The sequence below is a fragment of the Schistocerca americana genome, chromosome 8 (assembly GCF_021461395.2).
Source record: "Schistocerca americana isolate TAMUIC-IGC-003095 chromosome 8, iqSchAmer2.1, whole genome shotgun sequence".
Lineage (NCBI taxonomy): Eukaryota > Metazoa > Arthropoda > Insecta > Orthoptera > Acrididae > Schistocerca > Schistocerca americana.
Genome location: NC_060126.1, coordinates 243036255 through 243060349, shown reverse-complemented (window position 1 = coordinate 243060349; position 24095 = coordinate 243036255). Strand labels below are relative to the sequence as shown.

At 42.0% G+C, this 24095-nt stretch overlaps 1 protein-coding gene across 3 annotated transcripts in view; it reads left to right on the top strand.

Annotated features, from left to right (window-relative positions):
• The window catches only part of LOC124545215 (afadin), a 1085620-nt gene that overhangs the window by 1021015 nt on the left and 40510 nt on the right, over positions 1-24095 (top strand). For all 3 annotated transcript variants that reach the window (XM_047124083.1, XM_047124082.1, XM_047124084.1), the window contains 3 exons: positions 20663-20728; positions 21572-21645; positions 23502-23620. In XM_047124083.1, the coding sequence (XP_046980039.1) occupies positions 20663-20728; positions 21572-21645; positions 23502-23620 (259 nt within the window). The remainder of the gene's footprint in view (positions 1-20662; positions 20729-21571; positions 21646-23501; positions 23621-24095) is intronic.

Below are 24095 nucleotides of genomic sequence, written 5' to 3'. Positions count from 1 at the left end.
TCCTGCAACCGCATTAACCATGGACGGGTCCGACTGCACCTCGATCGGCTGCAACTGATTGATTCGTCCTCTGTGTGATTACAGCTCGTAGGAGGACGTGGACTACATCACTTTCGGCTGCCTACTGCGATGCCACACGACATACGAATTTATGCAGTGCTTAGTGTACAATAGATACCTACTTGTGGGAAGTCCCTACTCGCAACACATGAAGTATATCATTGTATGGAGATATGTTACTTTTCGGCAACCGAACGAAAAAATGGTTCAAATGGCTCTGAGCTCTGTGGGACTTGGCATCTGAGGTCATCAGTCCCCTCGACTTAGAACTACTTAAACCTAACTAACCTAAGGACATCACAGACATCCATGCCCGAGGCAGGATTCGAACCTGCGACCGTAGCGGTTCGCAGTTCCAGACTGTAGCGCCTAGAACCGCACGGCCACCGCGGCCGGCGCAGCTGAACGCAACGCGATTTAATTGTTATGTATAAACCAATGTAAATATTCTGTACGAGTCTTGGCTCTATACGTGTGATGACGAATGTGATTAGATGTACGTTTAAATTGTAACGTATCATGTTTATGAGGCTGGCTGATTGAATATATCCGAAGTCCACAAGAAAGGAAGAGAGAAGTGCAGAGGAAATTTCCAATTCTATTTACATTTTATTCCTCGTGCATGTACTGTTTTCGTAGCGAGACACCTGAATTGCAAATATATACCTGTTAGTTCTCCCATTGTAGCAGCATCGCACGTTGCGGACTGAGGAACTGTAAATATTGCCAGCTTCTCGGTTGTCGCCCTTTCAAGAATGGAAAGAGCGTGAATAGCGACTGGCGCAAGGAGCGAGGCTGGTAATAGGCCTCGTTGCTCGCGTTCCCAGCAATTAGCCAGTGATTAGCTGCGCTGGCGTCGTGTTGGCCAGCGGGACTCTGTACACCGTGCGACCGCCGCGAGGTTCAAGGTTCGCGTTTTCTCAAACAGCCACCATTGTTCGCGCCCTCCGTTCCCGTGGCCGGCACTGCATGCAAGACAGTATGTGCCGCCTGGGTGCAGCAGCCGGGTCTGTAATGGCCGCTGAGGACACTCCTACAGACGCTGTCATTGATATTCAGTCTTTCTAGTAGTATGTCTGTTATTTTCACGTATGAGGAGCGCCGGAACAAAAACCGATAAATTCGCATTTGCTGTTAATACAGAAAGTAACGCCGGCCGGGGTGGCCGAGCGGTTCTAGGCGCTACAGGCGGAACCGCGCGACCGCTACGGTCGGAGGTTCGAATCCTGCCTCGGGCATGGATGTGTGTGATGTCCTTAGGTTTAAGTAATTCTAAGTTCTAGGAGACTGATGACCTCAGAAGTTAAGTCCCATTGTGCTCAGAGCCATTTGAACCATTTTGAACAGAAAGTAACAAATAGTGACCTCTAAATGGCTCCACAAGCTATAAAAAGAAGAAACACACCATAAAACACTTGATGTCGCGTTGTGCTGAAAATTGTTTTGTGGCAGCATGTATTATTACTCCCGTATCTCTCCCGTACAGCTCAAACACGCGAATACTGCAAAAGTGGATGTATCCGGTTTTGTTCCGGCGCTCCTCATATACATTTAACGAACAGATGAAATTTTAATGAATGAAAAAATGCTTTCTCTTAATAAATTTCAAGTGTGGCATATAACTTCTTAACTAAGATAGCAAGGCGACGTTTTCGTTAATAATACTCGTATTTCACAGTTTTGAGACTAAAGTGTCATTAACATCGGCCACAACGTAATTGTTCTTGAATAGTCATCGTATTAGAACTTAAAAACCTCATCGACTTTATACATCTGTGAAATGCATGGCAGAGTTATTAGGGCTTCTTCCCGTTACATTCCCATACGCAGCGCTTGGATTGCTCAAACGCCTCTGTCAGCGCTTCAATTAGCTTTAACTTGTCTTCAAAATCCGTATGGGAGCGATGCAAGATCCGTATGGGAGCGATGACTCGAGGATTCTGGCGAATTCCTAGATTCATCGCTTAAAGTTGGTTGTTGGAACTACGTAAGTGGGTTCTCACAGTGTAGATGCGAACTATCTTCAAACGTCAGCCATTTCAGTTTCTTAAGCATCTCCGTGGCGCTCTCCCATAAATGAAACAAAATCTGTGACCATTCGTGCTGCCCTTCTGTCCCCCGGTTAGTCCAGTTTGTTAAGGATCCCCCACACTTGAGCAGTATTCTAGAATGGGCCGTACGAGTCTTCCTTAACCACTCTCCTTTGAAAACTGATTCCATTTTCCCAGCATTCCGTCACCTGCCTTATCTACGACTGAGTCCATGTGATCGTTCCATTTCATACCTCTACAAATTATTGCACCAGGTATTTTGTATGAACAGACCGATTCCAACTATCACTATGTGTTATTTCAATCATAGGGTATTATGTCTCTTCGTTTTGTGATGTGTAGACTTTAACGTTTCTTAACATTTTAAGCAAGTTGCCAATCTTTGCACCACTGTGAAATCGCACAAATATTTGGCCGAATATTTGTGTAGCTTTTTTCAACAGTAATTCATTGTAGATAGCTGCATCATCTGCGAAAATTCTGAGGTGACTGCTATCTACAAGGTCGTTAACAGACATCGAATTCGTCCCATGAATTTTCTGCACGGTGTTAAGGCCTCGTTACTAAGATGATATCTGAATAACTTTGATATAGTTGTAAAGAAACTATTTGTTTTGTCTTGGAAATATTTGAATGTACATCTGTCTCCTAAGGTTTCTGTATGCCTATGCAGATTTTTCTTCAGGTGTTGAGAAATTCCACTATTTAAATGTGGCATCAATGAAAGTAACGTCTGCCACACTAGAAGACGAAATACAGCTCCATACCAAACCACACGGCACGACGTGCTCTACATTATATTGCAAATATTTATCCTAAAGTCCTTGATTTGCCTTTCACCTAACTATAGTTCTCCCGCCTATTGGATAGATTTGAAATTAACTGGTTGACTGCCAGTTCCTTGCCATCAGGTGTATTAATCGTAGGTAAATTACCCAATAATGACATGTGAAAATTTGTAGTGTGGTGGAGTGGAACGTGGGTTTCCCGCTCGTCTCGAGCGGTCAAGGAATTCACAGTCATCGAACTAATTTCAAAATATTTCGCACAGCTGTGGATCGTCACCAGTGTCTGTTCTTTCAGAAATCCGTGTAACTATTGAAAAGACGTTGAATTTGTTCTCATTGACACGTATAACATCACTGCATTCTTCTGTACTTTGTTACCTCATAGCTATACACTAATGACCATACTTTCGGCTGAAAGTTCCAGAAAAACAAGACGCTGACAGTTCCAGAAAAAACAAAAAGCTGAAACAAGATTTTGGGCAGACGAGCTTGAATTATTTTCTTCATTTGGGAAAAGCAGTAATCGAGGTGCCCTGGAGAGAAAGTTCTGCGATAAGGTAACAACCGGTCCTTTGCCTTAAATCAGGGCCGAACTGCTATTGGTCGATGGGAAAAGTGCCTTGTGGTGTCGGATATACGGAAATGTCAGGCATCGTAATCTCAGCCTGCGCGCAAGGTGACAGGTAGAAGACTAACTGGGCGGCATCATGCTGGCGGCAGGCACACTGCTTCACACCACTACTTTGCTTATATGTGCATGTGCTCAAGTTACACTTAACCTGCTCTTTGTTGTTGCGTTCGGTTTCTCAAATGAAACTGTCGCAGCAACAAAAAGGCCCTCTTTTCCCATAATTTCTGCTCCCTGTTCGTGGTCGTGCCGCCGCGCCGCGCCGCCCCCCCTCCCCCCCCCCCCCCCCCCCCCCCCCCCACTCCTCGCTGTTCCATTTTGCCTTCAGTTGGTTATTTTATGTCCCTGTTTACCTTGATTATTCTATTCGGTAAGGTTTAGAACTTTTGCATTCGTAGATAACGGGAAAGTTGCCGGAGCTTCTTCCTTTGCACAATCTGGCACGTTCTTCTTTTTCCATTTTCTGGTATTTAATGAAAGTTTTACTGTAGCAGAATTTCTGCTCTATTCGTACCTCTTGTCCACCTCCGGCTACATTCCCCATTTTGTGTTTTATTATCTCCAACTTTCAGCCTACATATTTTTGCTGAGAACAGAAAAGGTGACATTCTTGTTGTACAAGAAACCTTCCCCAGTATCTAGCAAGTAATTTTCGGTAGGTTCCGCTCAACTGCCTAAGTAATCGTACGTTGCTGGAATACGTCCATTATTTTCCGGAACAATAGAGTAGTCATATATATGATTCTTTGCGACTTATCATCACGCTTGCATGTTTCAGTCTGATTTCGATTAACGTCCTTTCGTCTAGCTACTCAACGCCCCTTTTCGTCTTACACATTTTATTTGCGCACTAAAATTAAGGTTGCAAGGTTAATTTTAGATTAGATTACATTTACTTTCATTCCAATTGATCCGTAGTGAGGAGGTCCTCCAGGATGTAGAACATACATGACAAATATTTACAACTAAAACAAATAAGCTAATGTACCATTCCACAGGTCCCAAGTGGAACGATCGTCATTTTTTAATGAACACGATATGAAAGAGTCATTTTACAAATACTAATGCACTGAATTTATAATAAAAAAGTTTTTTTATTTTTTATAAGGTAATAGACGTGTACTATAACTACTATAAAAATTATTTATAATGAACACACTACTGCACTGAAATTGTTATAAATCAGTTGGTTTTACTGAGAAATTCATCAATGGAGTAGAAGGAGTTCGCCACCAATAAATCCCTTAGGCTTCTCTTAAACTGAATTTCATTGGTTGTTAAGCTTTTTATGGCTGCTGGCAAGTTATTGAAAACGTGTTCCTAAATAATGCACACCTTTTTCTACAAGACTAAGTGACTTTAAATTGTCAGGGGAGACGTAGATGGTGGCAGCCTTGAACTTGTATCTTTGTAAATCCGTAGTTCTGTCGTTCTTCGTTCAATCTCACTGAAATTTTGCACACTTACGCGCAGGAATCTAATATGTTTTCAATAATTTTTGCAGAATTATTAATAAAATCTCTAGGGAACCTACTTGTTTTATGAAAGCAGCGCACTGTTTTTTCTGGTACACGTTCCTCAATCCGTTCAAATACACTTTTTAAAGTTGCATTGCTGTTCCACTTTGAGCAACAGTAGGAAAGTTGATGTGCCCAAATGAGATGAGTACCACGGGAGAAATTCGTATTCGTCTGAAAGAGCAGCAAGCTGGAAGAGGAGGGGCGTGAGTTGCTATACGTTTAGCGACACGTGTAATACCGATCAAGCGTGCCGGCCTGAGTGACCGAGCGGTTCTAGGCGCTACAGTTTGGAACCGCGCGACCGCTACGGTCGCAGGTTCGAATCCTGCCTCGGACATGGATGTGTGTGATATCCTTAGGTTAGTTAGGTTTAAGTAGTTCTAAGTTCTAGGGGACTGATGACCTCAGAAGTTAAGTCCCATAGTGCTCTGAGCCATTTTTGAACCGATCAAGCGTGCCGTTGTAAATGTGAAGTGGTGCGGAGCTGCAAGTAGACAAAGGCAAGTAGAGGACTACTCAGCTGTTGCCCTGAGTGTCCAGGGGAGGAAGGCAGGTGCAGCTGTCCCAGCGACAGGTGCAGGCCGGGAGCCCGCTGACTACCCTGCGTCCGCCGGCCAGCCGCTTCTACCTGCCCCAGATACCTTCGTCCACTATAACGTTAGACCTTCCAGTGCTACTCATGAAGTTTTAATTATCGCCCCGGAAAAAAAGTTACCACTTCATTTCCCCTGGAAGTGCGAGATTTCGATGATAACCACTCCCCAGATCGGTGGACTGGCCGTAGATTGCCAACCACATGGCCACATCGCGTCCCCAGACTTGACACCACTGGATTTTTCTCTCTGGGTGTTCATTAAATATCGCGTGTATCTTCCTCCCCTACCAAACAATTTAGCCGACTTGAAAAATCAAATCTACGCCACCGTTGCGCAAGTTATGCCCGATTTGTTGCAACGAGTGTGGGAAGAAAGTGACTACAGGCGGGGTGTTTGCCGCATCACAAATGGCAATCACATCAAACCAAAATGACTCGTGACACTTTTATGTGAAACTTGAAGTTGTTTGCTGCAAAGTGACATATCCCCCGATTCTGTAAGTTATCTCATTAAATTTCTATATCATCCAATCCGGATAACTTCATTAGCCGCTTGGCGAGTGCGTAGTGTATCACTACAATCCCTACACATAGGAGCAAAGTAAGCAGTGGAAACATGCGGATTCGCCTCCGCCGACAAAGACCAAATAAGATGACGATGAGTGGTTTTTTTTTTGTTTTTTTTCCGGCCACGGTGTGTTTGTAAATGATCGCTCGTAAGGGGCAAACCGTAACAGGAGCATACTACCGAACCTCTTGACGACGTCACGGGAGGCTATCAAGACGAAGCATCGTGGCAAGCCTTCCAAATGTGATGTTCTTGCCCCACGGGACAACTTTCCAGCTCATTTTGTACAGGACACAGCTAGCTGCTTCTTCAGGCTCTCAAATTTTGCTTTACCCTGGTATTCTTCTGACGTCGCAGCAAGTGGCTGCTTAGTCTTTCTTCAGATGAGGCTTGCTTGGCAGGTATTTCCAGAATGATAAGGTGACTTTCGACGTGGAACTAGGGTTATGAAACGTTGTGAGTATAGTGAGTGCAGTAATCGGTAATGAGAATTGAATGGACAGTGTAATACTAGCCTTTTATAATATTAAATAACATCTTCGTAAAACTGTATTGTACAGCAGTGATAAATCAAATGAGATAGCAAAGGCTCCAACCTTCATTTCGCCATGCTGGTTTAGGTGTTCCGTGGTTTACCTAAATTGTTGTTGTGGTCTTCAGTCCTGAGGCTGGTCTGATGCAGCTCTCCATGGTACTCTGTCCTATGCAAGCTTCTTCATCTCCCAGTGCCTACTGCAACCTACATCCTTCTGAATCTGCTTAGTGTATTCATCTCTTGGTCTCCCTCTACGATTTTTACCCTCCACGCTGCCCTCCAATGCTAAATTGGTGATCTCTTGATGCCTCAGAACATGTCCTACCAACCGGTCCCTTCTTCTTGTCAAGATGTACCACAAACTTCTCTTCTCCCCAATTCTATTCAATACCTCCTCATTAGTTATGTGATCTACCCATCTAATCTTCAGCATTCTTCTGTAGCACCACATTTCGAAAGCTTCATTTTATATCCTCTCTACTTCGACCATCATCAGTTATTTTGCTCCCCAAACTCCTGTACTACTATAGGTGTCTCATTCCATAGTCTAATTCCCTCAGCATCACCCGACTTAATTCGACTACATTCCATTATCCTCGTTTTGCTTTTGTTGATGTTCATCTTATATCCTCCTTTCAAGACACTCACCATTCCGTTCAACTGTGGCCAGCCGGAGCGGCCGAGCGGTTCTAGGCGCTACAGTCTGGAACCGCGCAACCGCTGCGGTCGCAGGTTCGAATCCTGCATCGGGCATGGATGCGTGTGATGTCCTTAGGTTAGTTAGGTTTAAGTAGTTGTGAGTTCTAGGGGACTGATGACCTCAGAAGTTAAGTCCCATAGTGCTCAGAGCCATTTGAACCTATTTTAAGGATCTGAAATCATGCTCTAGGACTGTTGAGAATAGACTCAGTGATACGTAATCGCATTGACTGACTCTTTAACTGTCCTAATGAAGTCTAATAGAAGTTGCATCATCGTTCAGGACTTGCAAATGTGCCGCTTGTACTATATCCGCTTCTAAAGCCAGAAGAGAATGGCTGTATGAATCAGTGTTCTAATCGGTATGCTTTTTACTTCTTTCTTGTACTTGCAAGGTTCTCCCTCACATTTATTTCAAGCATTTGGTTCAGAACACTTGATTGGTATTTAGCAGTTATTGATTTACTATTTGCAATTTGGTAAGTTGGGGGAATGCCTTTTGAATGCCAGGAACCACAGAACATAATCTTCCTGAGTGATGAAATCATCTTCAACTTTGTTTTCAGTAATAAAAGGAAACAAGGTCTGTAGTAGGCTACAAAGGAGACGATGTTCATTTAAATCGTACGGTTAGTTAATTTCGACTGCTTTTCATTTTGAAGCACATATATAATATTACTATTACATGTCGTAACTGTCAAATTATTGATGATGTTTAAAGTTGTCACATCGATTTGGATCCAGTCACAATGTAAGAAAGGAATATAACGTCTACTTTTTACGTTTTGCGAAAAATACTTTGACAGTTAAGACTTGAAAATGGCACGTCGTCGTAATTTCGTAATCGCGTGTTTTAAATAAAGATCGTCCTCATTACAGCCTACTACGGACCATGTTTTCTTTTATTTATAATTCAGAGGCTGTGGGTCCGTCCCCCCCCCCCCCCCCCCAAAAAAAAAAAGAAAAAAAGTTCCTTTGCATTGTCTCAGGCTTCCGACCTCCACTTTTATCTCAATTTAGAGTCTGAGATGAAGTGCTGGACCATTACAAATCGTCTCACAAATTCAGTTGGATTCTTTTCGAAATTTTACGAGCATTGTTGGATTTTTTTCTCAAATTTGCATTTAGTCAGCATTCTCAAAAATTTCTCGTTCTTTTTGTAAGATGTATCGTTCCATTTTTATGCTACGGCTATGGCGTTGGGTATGCGTACTGATTTACTCGCTCTTCGTCCAATACCACATTGTGGATTTTCTCGACATTTTCAGCTATGGATGCAATTTTCTTCTCGTCGTCTAAATTGAGCCACCCATTTATTAACCAGTGCTAATTGAGGAGCCAACTTCGCAGACGGTAGTTTTGAGACGGCATGATATTCCAACTATTAATTTGACCGAAACATTTGATGGTACGCGCACACAACTCAATATGTATACGTCAAAAGAGGGGAGCCAACGAAAATATTCAGCACACCAAATTGACACGTAGGTTATATTACTGTTCAACATGTACCTATGCAACAGAAATAAAGTTTTATTGATGGCGGTGCCATCTGTATACTGGGCTTTGCCCTGGAACGTGGGATACAGGATATGTTCGGTTGCGGTGGAGTACGTGTACATTTACTGCGTCTGGGCCGGGAATGAGCCATTGTGGGCTGAAGGCAAAAGAGTGACAAGCAGCTGTAGGCGTGGCAGATGCAGAGCCTCGGCAGACAATGGCGGGGGCAGGAGCAGAGCGGCAGGAAGCGATTACCGAGGAAACGCGCTCCGCCCATCTCCCAGTAGCCGGCGGCGGCAGAGGACGACTGGCCCCTGAAAGGGCGCACCTGTTACCTCGGTGCGCTCGACGTGGCGTGTAACTTGGTAACAGGCGACCACGTGGCCCTCCACTGCCCAAATAAGTCGTGGCAGCCAAGTGATGAGTTTGCGCCACGCGGTTGTAAGGAATCACCTCGATCGACGTGGCAGAAAGTAGTTACAGCTTTCGGACGTGTCCATGACCACACCGTGACTGAAGTTTTCCAATGTGGTGGTGTACAAACGGCGACAGTGCAACGTGTCAGCAGGGAATGCTGTACCACCCGACCGACAGAGACTGGAAGCATGAGTACCGGCGTCAGTGAACGCAGGTTCAACTCTGCCAGTTTCCAAGTAAATACTGCAAAAGGAAATGCATGCAGTGAACATTTGGAGGCATGTAGTTGCGCACAAACGGCACATAATGCTGCACGTCTCCACTGGGCCAAAGAACAGAGAATCTGGACTGTAGCTTAATGGAGGCGGAGAAACTCGTGTGGCGAGTAGCGATCGTGCGTCTTTTCAAGTGACAACGCGACCGGTGCATCGATGGCACAGTGAGGCGTTTAAGAGATGTTGTATGAAGGGTCTAGCTCAGAGATGCTGTGCGAGTGTTTTTTGCCTCATGCCCGGAACCCACTAATTCAGCTTATTGTCAACATGAACCAGAATATTTATTCCAACCGTCTTGGTGACCAAATTGTAAATAATGTTCTGACCCTGCATTGCCATGGTAGGCGACTGGAATAGTCATTTACTCACCATGTCAATTCAAAAAATGGTTCAAATGGCTCTGAGCACCATGAGACTCAGGTCATCAGTCCCCTAGAACTCAGAACTACTTAAACCTAACCAACCTAAGGACATCACACGCATCCATGCCCGAGGCAGGATTCGAACCTGCGACTGTAGCGGTAGCGCGGTTCCAGACTGCAGCGCCTAGGACCGCTCGGCCACTCCTGCCGGCCATGTCAATTCGAGAAATGCTATAATGTTGAAGTGCGAGGCTGCAGTTCTATGCAGAAGGGGAATGTGTGCTACACTGCTATATCAACAAACACATTTCTGGCAGAAACTTGATTTGTATTCTGAAATGTTGCTTGACTTGGGTGCACTGTTGACGTAGTAATATTACACACACTTTACAACCATCGTCGATGCGGCCTGATTCAGGTGTTCGTGCGGCCTGCGGTCCTCGTCAGTATCTTATATAATAATATGCATCTAGCAACTAACAGCCTAATTCAAAAACGTCAACTAAAGTTAAGAACTTGTTAACAGTATAGTTTTACTGAGCAACCACTCGAACATGAAATCCAAGTTTTCTCACCTCCCGCCTGTCATAGTACTTGCAGTGGATCCTGATACAGTTTGGAATTCCTGTGTGATTGTCTGGATAGACGTCTACCTATTACACATTACGACCCTCTTCAACTGTCTGTGCCGGCCGCTGTGGCCGAGCGGTTCTAGGCGCTTCAGTTTGGAATGGCGCCACCACTACGGTCACAGGTTCGAATCCTGCCTCGGGCATGGATGTGTGTGATGTCCTTAGGTCAGTTAGGTTTAAGTAGTTCTAATTTCTAGGGGACTGATGACCTCAGATGTTGAGTCCCATAGTGCTCAGAGCCACTATTTTATTATTATTTTTAATATGAAACGCGTGAAAGCAAAATTTGTTCCAAAATTGTCGGATTTCGAACAAAAACAGCGACGAATGTTAAGTTGCGCAGGAGTCACTGGATGAAGTCTACAGCTATACAGAGCTACTGCAACGTGTCATAGGTAATGAAGGATGGGTATACAGATGTAATTTGCGAACTTAGGGCTCAGTCGTCCCAGTAGAAGTATTCTGCATCGCCAAGAGCGAAGAAAAAAAACTCGATAGGTGTGGGCTATATGTTCACTGTTTAACACCATATTGTACCATGAGCTCTTGCCACAACGTCGAACTACCAATGAGAATTTCTGCTTACATGTTGAACACTATTTGAGCGATTAATCGGTAAAAACGACGTGATTTGTAACAAAACAATTCATGGATTTTCCACTTGCTTACACTTCATTTTTTATTCATGAATTTTTTTCGAAAAACAATACTGTGCTGATGTTCCAAACTCTTTTATTCGCCTTTATCACGAAAAGAAAACCTTAAAGAGCAATGGTTTTAGAAGCAGAAATGAGATTATTGATTTAAATTGTAGACGTACAAATACGATTGCTTATAATAAACAAAAATCCACATTTTTTTATCATAGCACTATTCCGCTGTAATTTAAAGTTAGCAAACTTATACGAACGGAATACTAGTTAAATTTCTTCACCTCGCCTCTCTTGCATAGCGATGGACACCTGTCGATTTGTTGTGTTACTGTTCGTAGCAGAGAACAACTTGGAGGTACTGCTACTGGAAACTAATAATCACGATCATAGTTTACTTCGGAGGTGGTTTTACTGATTGGCGAAAGAATATGTTGTGGTCCTCAGTCCCGAGACTGGCTTGATGCAGCTCTCCATGCTACTGGCAAAAGAATAACTGCCAGAAATATTAATTTTCGAAAGAAAATTGACTGATGCAATCGTCGGGGAAACCAGTTTTCTTGCGTCGTTTATATTTCCTGCTGGCTCCACTCGACTGCCAGAAATAACCATTTTTAGCGAATAAGTTCCACAAACTGGCAGGTCTTGGAGTGGCATTTTCGTTTCATTGCTGGAAGAATTTTTCGTCTGAGGAAGTGTTTCGCACTGAAGCTTAAACGATAATGAAATCCAATGACAGCTGCTGTATTGTCTTATATATTCTGTAGTATCTAAGATTGGATGCTTGTTTCAGAATTGCTCCCAGTAAAGATTTTATTGGAATTGAAAAAAAAAAAGTTACTGAAAATCATGAAAACGAGGCAAAGCAGTAAGTGATACTAGTTTCTCAGTTGTATAATTTTATTCCCGACCTATAAAGAATTTATTGGTCTGTATCCAGATACAGAGTCAGAATAAGATACGTTTGTATCCTCCCCTGTGCTTTTGTCTATACCTGTACGTGAGAGAGAATATTTTCTCGACGAAGTCTACATATGCCATTTTTTCAGATTATCAGCGGAGTAACTGTGTCGTCTGAAACGTTTCGACTAACTTCATGCGTATATTCTTCGTCAGGCTTGTCACTGACATTTTGATGCAGTGGCTGTATGGTGGAGCAGCGCAGAAGGGCAAGTAAATAAATAAAATTGGAACTGCTGGTTCACCTGTACAGGAGCTGTTAGTGTCATCCATCTATCTACTCGTGACGGGGTCGGTGGCTTCCCGTTCCCAAGCACGGCCGTTTCCCACAGGAGCAGGACACGGGTATCTCTTACGAGTAGCTCAGGTTGCCGCCCACTGGCCAGCAGGAAGGCGCTTCTTCAGAGAAAGCAACATCGGGCTAGGCGCGACGGCGACAGAGACGTGCAACGACTTTCTTCCCCTGCGCGATACTCCTCATTAATTTCTTCGATCTCGCATTTGCTTGCTCTGTTGCAGCCAGTCTGTCCAGATTACGTAGAATGCGTTCGTTACAGCTTGATACATTTACTTACGCCCATGGTAGAGCATTACTGCCTGCTGCTTTTGTGATGTACATTGACTTCCCTTCAATTGTAACAGATAATTCTAAGGCTGGTTTGTTTGCGAATGACAGAATCGTAATCGTTAAAGGTTCTGATCAAGAACTAAATAATACAAAAAAATAAAGTTCTAGAGATAACTAAATTTTTGTTTCGCGTTTAACATTCAGCTTTCTTCAAAGGGGTCACAATCAGTGTAGCAGAAGGCGCCAGATTTCTGGAACTGAGAAATATTGTGAAACTTGGCTCAGTCTGTTCGTTCGTTAGATGCAGAGGGCTGTAGACACCGACGCTTATGTTGATGCCGTGTTTTCTTTGACTTGCGGGATGTTTTCAGCACCCGTGCTGTCCCAAAGTGAAGAAAATACGAGCGTACGGAATTTGAGACCAGCTTTGTCGCTGACCGCTTCTTCTCTCTTGTACTCGTTGATGCTTTCTGATGAGTATATACTACCTTCAGTTCACAGTCTCTTGTTACCTTCCCTTTTGCCTCCAGTATTCCTACATCATGTCATTCTTTTTTATTTCCTCCGTGAAATATTCAGCCTCTAACAGCTTCATTCTAAAATTTCCTCAGTCTGTTGATTATTCCCTTATGTTGTTTCTTCGTAAATAATTTTTGATGTCTTGAGAATTCGATTTGTTCATGACTTCCGTTACCAAAAGAACTTGAAGATTAGTTTGGTTAACTTGTTGTCATCGGTTGTATGCAAATGCTCTCTTTCGTATTCTCTGTGTTATATTTTCTGTGTTCTAATTATTTTAAAATTACGAGGCCATTTTTAATGTACCCAGTATGTGCCCCACAATTTTGTGGCTAACCTAGCTTAAAGTTCATTATTTCTAGTCCATACTTCTGTTTCTTTTGCTCTCCGCCTAGGCCTTGTCTTCAATTGGTGTAACTACTGGTTCTTTGACTTCATTGTTAAGTCGTGTCTGATTATGCATGTGAAGAAAATTGACATTGATGTGTAATCGGAAGGTATCGTCCGTCGATGATTGCAAGGAAATGCAGAACGTTTTACTGTTTCTACTTGGTGTGCTAAATGGCATCGATTTGCACACGTACCCAACTGCAGTTTAGTGCCAGTAATGAGGAGAAATAATGCGATTGCATTCGATTGCAACATTAGTGGCGAAGTTGTGAAGCCTGTCAAATTGCTTCTGTGCCTAGCGGTAATGGTGCTTATGACGTGTGACACAAAGTGAAATCAGTAAAGGGGGATGAAAGTCTGACATTTGTTGGGATGCGGATGTAGTGGCGTCCACCTATCAAGGGAACGAAATATACTAATGTATCGTTGTCGAGTGTGGCTCCAGTACCGGCGTGAAGGCATTTAGAGACGTGGTGCTAGTATCGTAACAGTTTGAGCTCCTGGAACTTAAAAGGAGAATCTTCGGAAGAATAAGAGCTCTGCTGCTTCCTGCAATTAGATTTGAGAGATCGGTCAGTGCACAGAGGGATAGGCTTTCACATTGGTGGGAAGGGGGGGAGGGGGTTGTCGCCGCCTGGAATGTGGTTACAGGCTCTTTATTTGTTACAGTATTTTCGTGAATATCTAGAAATGATCGTCTGCTACTGTACGAAACTGCAGATTACAGAAACGTTCTCTTCTCCCCGAAAACTGAAACTACCTCGAACTCTATTGAGTGCAACTCATCACCAAACGCAGTACGACGAATTCTGCTGCCAAGGACGGCCGCACAGTAATATGACAAACTTCAGACGAGGGTCGCATTACTTCAGCAGTTGAAGATCTGTTCTACCGACCAATTTGAGGAGGATTTTAGGAGGCTCCCATCTTCATCCCTCCTATACTCGCCTTAGGCTACACAACGCAAATAATATGGCCTTCAAAACATATTTTGTTAAAATTTAGCGACGCTAATTAACAATAAAAAGTAGATAGCATTGAAGTAATGAACTGAATCCATTAATGTTCTCTGATGTGAAATTTTGTGTACAAAGTGTTGCAGATGCCATCAAAGTCTAATAAGCCTTTTATAAAGTTTATTTCCTGTTTGTTCACTTCCAGGAGTATTAATTTGCCGTCTTTTTTCCTAACAAGATTCAGTTGTCCTGATTTTTAATTTTCAGTTTCCGCCTTATATTATGGGAATTCTAATAACGTTTCTTCTCAATAGTTCGTTACTTTATTTAATAACTCGTTGGATACCCTGGATATAATCGTATAAGGACGTAATTTCAGATCGTTCGGTAAAAAAGGTGCAGCAGTATTCATATTTTTAGTGATATAAAATTTCTTACTTAGTGTATGCTGTTAGAATATGCTCACCGTTTAGGTATCGAAGCAGTCTACCTTAAAACACTAAGTTGGTAACTTTCAGTAAGTAATAAAAGTTTCGTGTACTTCTTGTCAAATTTAGTTATTGCGGCAGTACACGTTTTCAGAAACACCGACTCAGTTATATCAAAACTGGCGTTTTCAGAATTTTGCCCTCCCCCCAGTCTTGGAAAAATTTCTGCGTACGCCCATGAGGCTTACAGAACATTGTACGCCCGTCGCTCTTGTGGCATTTGTTTCGGACCTGGCAAAGAACGGCGAAGCCAGAGTGCGCCTCGGTGGTTTAGCCCGCGGCCGCAGCGCGGCGCTGTCAGCGTGTGGGGGTGTGTGACCTTGACCTTACGGCCAGTGATCCCGCGTGGCGCGCGGGCGCCAGATGCAGCTGCGGCCGCCGCATCGGCTGCAGCGGCGGTGGAGGCGGAGGCGGTGCTGGAGCATGCCCGGTAGCGCACCACTAGCCAGTGGCGGGCAGCGAGGCGCGCCGACCAACTTACCCCGTTACAGAACGGCAGCAGGAGAGCTCACTGCGGACAACAGAACCCCAGCAAGAGCCGCCACAGGCCGCAGATCATTCTTACCGGGAGGAGACACGTTCTTTTGCTGTTCATCTACAGCCAATCTAAATGGTGTGTCGTAGAGGGTACACCTGATACCACTATCATTTTTCCCCTTCTCTGTTACATTAACAAATTACAAATAGGAAGAAAATCGAATGTAGGTAATTTCTCTGATATTTTTCATCGTGGGTCATTTCGTGGGACAGAGGAAGTAATATGTTGCCCTATTCTTCAAACGTACACTCTCACAGAATGAGATTTTCACTCTGCAGCGGAGTGTGCGCTGATATGAAACTTCCTGGCAGATTAAAACGGCGTGCCGGACCGAGACTCGAACTCGGGACCTTTGCCTTTCACGGGCAAGTGCTCTGCCAACTGAGCTACCCAAGCATGACTCACGCCCTGTCCTCACAGGTGGGAGACGAGTTACTGGCAGAAGTAATGCTGTGCGGACGGGCAGTGAGTCGTGCTTGGTTAGCTCAGTTGGTAGAGCACTTGCCCACGAAAGGCAAAGGTCCCGAGTTCGAGTCTCGGTCCGGCACACCATTTTACTATGCCAGGAAGTTTTATATCAGCGCACACTCCGCTGTAGAGTGAAAATTTCATTCTAGAAACATCCCCCAGGCTGTGGCTAAGCCATGTCTTCGCAATATCCTTTCTTCCAGGAGTGCTAGTTCTGCAAGGTTCGCAGGAGACCTTCTGTGAAGTTTGGAAGGTAGGAGACGAGGTACTGGCGGAATTAAAGCTGTGAGGATGGGGCGTGAGTCGTGCTTGGGTAGCTCAGTTGGTAGAGCACTTGCCCGCGAAAGGCAAAGGTCCCGAGTTCGGGTCTCGGTCTGCCACACAGTTTTAATCTGCCAGGAAGTTTCGTACACTCTCACAGTTTCAACACCAGCCCTCCCCGTTATACAGAACATCCCTCCTTTATGAACTGCCATTTGAGGTTTTTGAGTATCTCCATAATACTTTTGCACTTACTAAATGGTCTCAGGACGGAATTTGCAACTCTTTGTGGAAACTTCTGTTTGTCATCCATTAACCCTCCTTGAGAAGAGCTCCAGACTGAGAACAGTACTCCAGAATCAGTCAAACAAGTGATTTGTAAAGCCACTTCTTTCATAGATGAATTAAATTTTCTTAAGAGTCTTCCTGTCGTCTGTTTTTCCTGCTTGCGGTCATTCCACCTTATGTTGCTCCAGACAGTTGCTGCTTGGTATCACTGCTATTATTTCCAATGGCATTTTCACCAATAGTGTAATTGAATGGTAATGGATCTCTTCAACGATTTATGGGTGCCATATTACATTTAATTGCGAGGTCATTCCAAAAGAAATGCACACTCCTTTTTTTAAAATCCATCTTTTATTCTACATGTCTGAAACTTTTACAGTGTGTAGATACATCCTTTAGGAACAATATTTTCATTTCTCCACATAATTTCCGTCCCTCTCAACTGTCTTACGCCATCTTGGAACCAGTGCCTGTATACCCGAACGGTAAAATTCTGGACCAACCTGTTGGAGCCACTGTTTTGCAGCGTGCACAAGGGAGTTATCATCTTCAAACCTTGTTCCACGAAGAGAGTCTTTGAGTTTCCCAAAGAGATGAAGTCACATGGAGACATGTCAGGACTGTAAAGCGGGTGTTTCAGTGATGTCCATCCAAGTTTTGTGATCGCTTCCATGGTTTTTTAACTGACATGTGGCTGAGCATTGTCGTGTAACAGCAAAACATCCTGCTTTTGCCGATGTGGTCAAACACGACTCAGTCGAGCTTGAAGTTTCTTCAGTGTCGTCACATATGCATCAGAATTTATGGTGGTTCCACTTGGCACGATGTCCACAACGAAGAGAGCTTCGAAATCTAAAAACACCGTAGCCATAACTTTTCCAGCAAAAGGTGTGGTTTTGAATTTTTTTTTCCTTGGGTAAATTTGCATGATGCCACTCCATTGATTGCCTCTTCATCTCTGGTGGAAAAATGATGGAGCCATGTTTCATCACCTGTCACAATTCTACCAAGAAATTCTCATCCACCATTCTCATGCTGTTCCAAAAGTTTGCTGCATACCGTTTTTCCTGTTTCTTTGTGATTCACTGTCAACATCCTGGGAATCCACCTGGCACAAACCTTTTTTAACGCTAACACTTTCATTTTTCTGCAAACACTTCCTTCCCCTATCCCAACATAGCATGACAATTCGCTCACTGTGATGCGTCTGTCAGCAGTCACCAATTCGTTAACTCTCTGAACATTGTCTGGAGTGTGTGCAGTACGAGGCCTGCCGCTGCGAGGACAATCCTCAATATTGCCGTGCCCGCTTTCATCACATAACCTGCTTGCCCACCGACTAACTGTACTGCAATCGACAGCAGCATCTCCATACACCTTTTTCAACCTCTTGTGGATGTTCCCCACTGTCTCGTTTTCACAGCACAGGAATTCTGTGACAGCACGTTGCTTCTTATGAACGTCAAGTGTAGCTGCCATCTTGAAGAAATGCTATGACGCCGCCACTCACGGGAACAGGTTGAACTAAGTTTGAAAACAAGTGGGAAGGATGTATCTACAAATTGTAAAACTGTCACACATGTGGAATGAAATCTGTACTTTTACAAAAATAGTGTGCATTTCTTTTGGAGTGACCCTCGTACATTCAGATCCTCTGTACAGTCCTGACCTCTCCTTGTGCAATTTCTATGTTTTTGGCATCCACTAGAAAGACATTCGTTGCTGGCGATTTGCTTCGGTTGAAGAGGAGCACGCTTCTGTATGATGGTGGTTCCATAGGAAATGGTGAACATTTCTTAAATGAAGGGATTGACTGTCTTGTCTCACAGTGGGATAAGTTTATAAACAGTTACGACAGTTGCTTTTCAAATAATAAACAGTTTACTTACTTATTTCCATCTTTCTCATTTTGTTTGACTGCTCTTAATATTGTAAACAGTAATGGCCCTGTAACATTCCCTTGGGATACTCAATAAATACCTTTACGTCTGTTGATTTTATGCTGTTAAGAATAACTTATTGAGTTCTGTCACTTAGAAAGTCTTGAATCCAATCACAAATCTGCTCTGATACTTGGTAATCTTGTATTTTGTTCACTAGATGACAGTGCTGTACTTGTTACATAACATTCTTCCGATAGCCAGTAATGTAATTAGCTCTGTGAAACCATGGACATAAGGTCCAAACATTGATCTAGAAATTCTATGTCAGGCTTTTCATAAGCCTGCTGATTTGCACCAGAGAAGAGTGATGGCAGTAATAGCAACAAGTTGCTATGTGGCATACTGTTTCTGAACCAATAAAGGTGGACTCCAGTTCCCAACCATTGCTGTAATTGAAGGATTGGTTTGAGTTTGCAGAAAGTGCATTGCTAGATGCTGTAGCTGCACGAGTAGTATTGTTGTCTCACAGGGACCATAATGGGAAACGGTAAGAAAAATATTTTCCAGTGCTCACTGGGATGGAAGTTTCTATTTTTAGGATTCCATTAGGATTTGAGATGTCTTTTCCAGATCTGGGTAGAGTTCTTAAGTTACTGGTGCAAGTTGACTGCTTCTGTCAAACTGCTAGGCTTGTCAAGATGGTTTCCCAAACATTCAAGGATCTTTTCTGCTCATTAATGTGGAAATTAACAGTAACTAGAAGTCCAAAGTTTCACAGAGCTAATTACATTACTGGCTATCGGAGGAATGTTACGTAACAAGTACAGCACTGTCATCTAGTGAACAAAATACAAGATAACGAAATATTAGAGCAGATTCGTGACTGGATTCAGGACTTCCTAAGTGATAGAACTCAGTAAGTTATTTTTAACAGCACAAAATCAACAGACATAAAGGTATTTATTGTAGATAATTCCAATTAGCAATTTTGGTCTGAAACAATGAAGATGCTTATAATAATGGAAATAGGAAATCAGTCTGTTACAACACTGGTGGTTGAGTTAAGCATGTTATTCAACAATTTTCATTAGCTGATTTAAACTCAAAACTGTCACAGATTGACACTGCTTATGAGGTCAAATAGTTATTCAGGGTGATGCCAAACAAGTGTTGACCATTTTCATCAGTTTTTCATTTTCACTTACTGTAAAGAAGACACATCAAGTTGCAGACAGGCACAATGAAAAAGACACACACAAGCAAGTGATGTTCCTACCTGGACTTCCTGTTGTTTGAGTTTTTCATTTTCTTAAGATAAAATCATCACACAGACTATTTGGTAACTGATGTTTCAGGTGCGGGGAATAAGTGTGGAACATTAATTTGATTTGTATCTGTTGGTGCATAAGTATATGAGATTTCTCAATTTTTGAAAGTGAGTTGAGGTAGCTTATGGTAAAGCTGTTTGCTGAATAGGTAAGTGTCAGAAACAGCTCCAGATTTGGGGTGTGGTTGTCTTGTGAAATTACAAAATTTCCTGTATGAACTCATCAATAATCTCACTAAATCCATGCCATGCAGGTGCCTAGCAATGATTGCAATGATTGTCATACCTAGAGACCTTTCACTTGTATTAGAGATTTCCAATCAATTTCATGAGTACAAAAGCTGCCATCAGATCAGTTGCCTTTGTATTTTCTTTGAATTAGAGTGTTTAATTAATAGAGATTTCATCATTTTGTGTTGCCTCTAACTATTGCTCTTTTAGATCTCTCTCTCTCTCTCTCTCTCTCTCTCTCTCTCACACACACACACACACACACACACACACACACACACACACACAAACAAACAAACAATTATAACATGCTGAATCTGTTGTGGTCTCACTGTTTCTGCCTGAGTACTCTTTTATAATTTTCACTGATGTGCATTGTAAATGGCACCAACAATTATTATTAAGCTCATAAAATTAAAATGTATTGTTATTGTTCCATCCTGATTTTCCTTTGTTTGAAAATGTATGTAGGTTTTTCATGTTTGTTTCAATCTCTGTGTTCCAGGGAGCTGGACAGGATCGTCTAGGCATCTACATCAAATCTGTTGTGAAAGGAGGAGCAGCTGATGCTGTAAGTTTATTCAGTATCAGATATGCTTCTTTATTACTTGACACTGTAATACAGCATATTCAAGAGAGAATCTTTTAAAATAATTCCTGTAGATTAGTGTTTTAGATAATCACAAAGACAGCATTTATAGCTCCTCAGTTTTCCAAGTTTTTATCTTATTTTTGGAACTCTGTTCCATTAAATTTTAATGATACAGCTGAATGTCAAAGTAGCAGTTAAAGGCTTTTACTTATTTTTCATTTCATAAGTTCCCATTTTTCTTTTGAATCATTAAAAGAGACCACCCGCTGAACAGTAGAAGTGTTGGGTTTTCAACCAGCGCACAGTAAAAAAAACGGAAAGCTTACAAGCTTTTTGATGAATCCTTTAATGAGCACACACGCACATGTACACACCCCTCCCCTAAAAAAAAAAAAAAAAAAAAAAAAAAAAAACACACACACACACACACACACGGATGTGAATCTCTTTTATGTAAATCTCTTTTGCAGCTACATTGGACATTGTGCTGTGCTGTCTGAATACATATTTGTGTGCCCAGCCAGCCCAGTGTAGTTGCACAAGTGTGTGTGGGGGCAGGGGAGGGGGGGCAGTCACCTTTATTCCTAAATTACTTATATTCTGCCAGAACTTTCCACACCGTGATTACATGGATTGGTAGGCTTAATTTACAGTTTGCATTCTCACTATACTACTATTTATGTTGTATGGGCTTTTGTAGATTGAATTCTCACTACACTCAGTAACGTATGTGTTACTGTAATATATTCTGTTTTGTGCTCTGCGTCACATGACACTGTTACATGTTTAAGTAGCAGAAATTATGATTTCTTTTGTTTTCAGGATGGTCAGTTGCAGGCTGGAGACCAATTGCTGAAAGTTGATGGACAGAGCCTGGTTGGAATCACACAAGAGAAGTGAGTATTTGTACACTTTCTAGTCAAATGTATACCTATGTAAACATGAGTATCATAGCTTAGGAACATTCAGTGATTATTGATATTTGCAAAATATCAGTGTGATAAGCTTAAACATAAATTTTCAATACCGATAATGAAACATTGTAACATCGATGTTAAAGACAAAATTTCGACCTTCGATGTTGGCAGACAAAATTCCAACCTTCAGTGTTGGCAAACACCAGGCTTCAGGCTTCTTGTTACCACTGTCAATAATTTTTTGGTCATTTAAATATATCGTTTTCTGAATATGTATTGTTACAACACTAGTGCAGCACATTTGTAGTTCGTCGGATATGGCCATGGGGTGGAGACAAATTCTTTTTTGAATGACTGAGGCAGGAACATTGGGTATTATTTTAACTAAGTGTGGATTAATATCTTTCGTTGTTCATTCAGTCTGTGCTTTCTTGATGTCAAGCTGGTTTTGATGACAGATTGATTCATTATATGAAAGTAGAGAAATGAGACATGGTGTCTGGAGGGAACACTGCATGAAAAAAACCTAATTTCCAAACTGTGGAAGTGAACATACCATTACAGGTCGGTCATCGTCTAAAAGACGGCCTTCTAGATCTTAAACAAGATCCACTACATCACTAGTACTACTATCCAAAGGTACAAAAACTACATAAAATTACACTTCACTATTTGAAGTTTGTAGCCACATAGTCAGCTTCTGAAAAACTGTTCCTAAAAGCATGGTATACTCTCTTTCAACAGTGCAATAGACTGGAGGGAAAGATTCTCTTCAAAAAATATTATTTTTGTAGTCAGTAAACAAAAAGTTGTGGGACATATAATGTTATTTGTTATTGTATTTATAGATTAATAAACATGGTATTAGATTTTTTACGTCATTCTATAAATTCACGATGTAACATCAGTGTCAAAAATAATATGTTATGGGCTCCAATTATTACTGGCCATCGACATTCAGACCTTGATGATGAAATCGAAATCAGTATCGATGTTTTTCCCACTTTTGCATATCAGTGTTAGGCACACACTTTCCAATTCCATCTAGAATGTTGGAAACGTGACTCTCTCTTTCCATACATTCTCTCATCTTTCTTGCTGTAATCTCATCTTCGTCACACTAATAATACGTTGTTAGTAGAAGAATTGTTGCACAGTATACTTTAAATTTTTTTGAAAAAATAAACATAACTTTTCTTGCAGAGACACCAGTGAAAATCATGCGATTATTTCTGTTACGCATGTATAATGGGTATACTGGATACAGTTCAAACAGCAGATCTGTGTATTTCCTTAGTGTCTGCTACTGGGCACACCTGATAAAGATGCCAAACACTGATATAGTACAGCAGGATAGGTTTTAGTAGGATCTTACCTGGGTCTTGCTTAACACAGGAACTGCACTTTTACAGTGTCCTCCCAACAAATGTCCATCTTTCATTTGTCTTTCCCAATAAGGATGTGATAGTCTCCAAATAGTTACCACTGATCATCTAATCAGACACTATTAGTTTTCTTGTTTTATTTATAGACATTGCCATGCACTTCGTCTGCATTTGCTTACAGTCATTCAGGTAACAGTGTTATCAAAGAACAATGTAAGTGCTACTGACGATGCCTGATAAATGTTTTATATTACGGTGTTCTGGTTACCCTTGTGGATTGCAGTTACCATATATGATAAAATTATATTGTTATAGCAAGTGCTTTATTGTTACTGTCACCAGACTATGTATACCTACATTTTGCCTGTATTTTCCAAATCTCACAGATAACAAATTGTTGTTTGCTAAAACATGTGTAGATATTGAGTTTTGGCTTACACTGTTATCCAGGGCCGCTGAATATTTGGTACGTACTGGCCCCACCGTTACACTGGAGGTGGCAAAACAGGGAGCCATTTACCATGGCCTGGCTACATTGCTCCAGCAGCCATCACCAGTCATGGGCAGAGGTAAGATGCTCATGATGTCTGCTATACTACTGACAGAACAACTAGCTGCTTATAGACTATAGGCTGTGGGATACATCTGATAAAAGCTGTTGTCAAGAACTAACAAATATGCTCATTGATTAGAATTTTTCTGCTTAAGGCACAAATAATTGCAAACAATAAGATAGCGGTTGTAGATTTCCTACAAAGCATTATGATGATTCCTTTTACAAGTTTTAGTGGAATAACAAAATCAATCGGCCAGTGTTGGAAAAAATATTATTTTCTCAAACAATTACTGTTGTGGAACCCAAGTGTGCATGATATGCGGAAATATCCATATTGAACGTAAATCACCAGAAGATGAACAGAAAATGCTTGATGTACTCTGACAATGCTTGCTCACAGTATGCAGTTTCACTCAAGTCCACACTGAAACATGTTAGTATTCCTTTGTACTTGAAAAATGAAGTTTCCCTGGTATGGAAACAGAGAT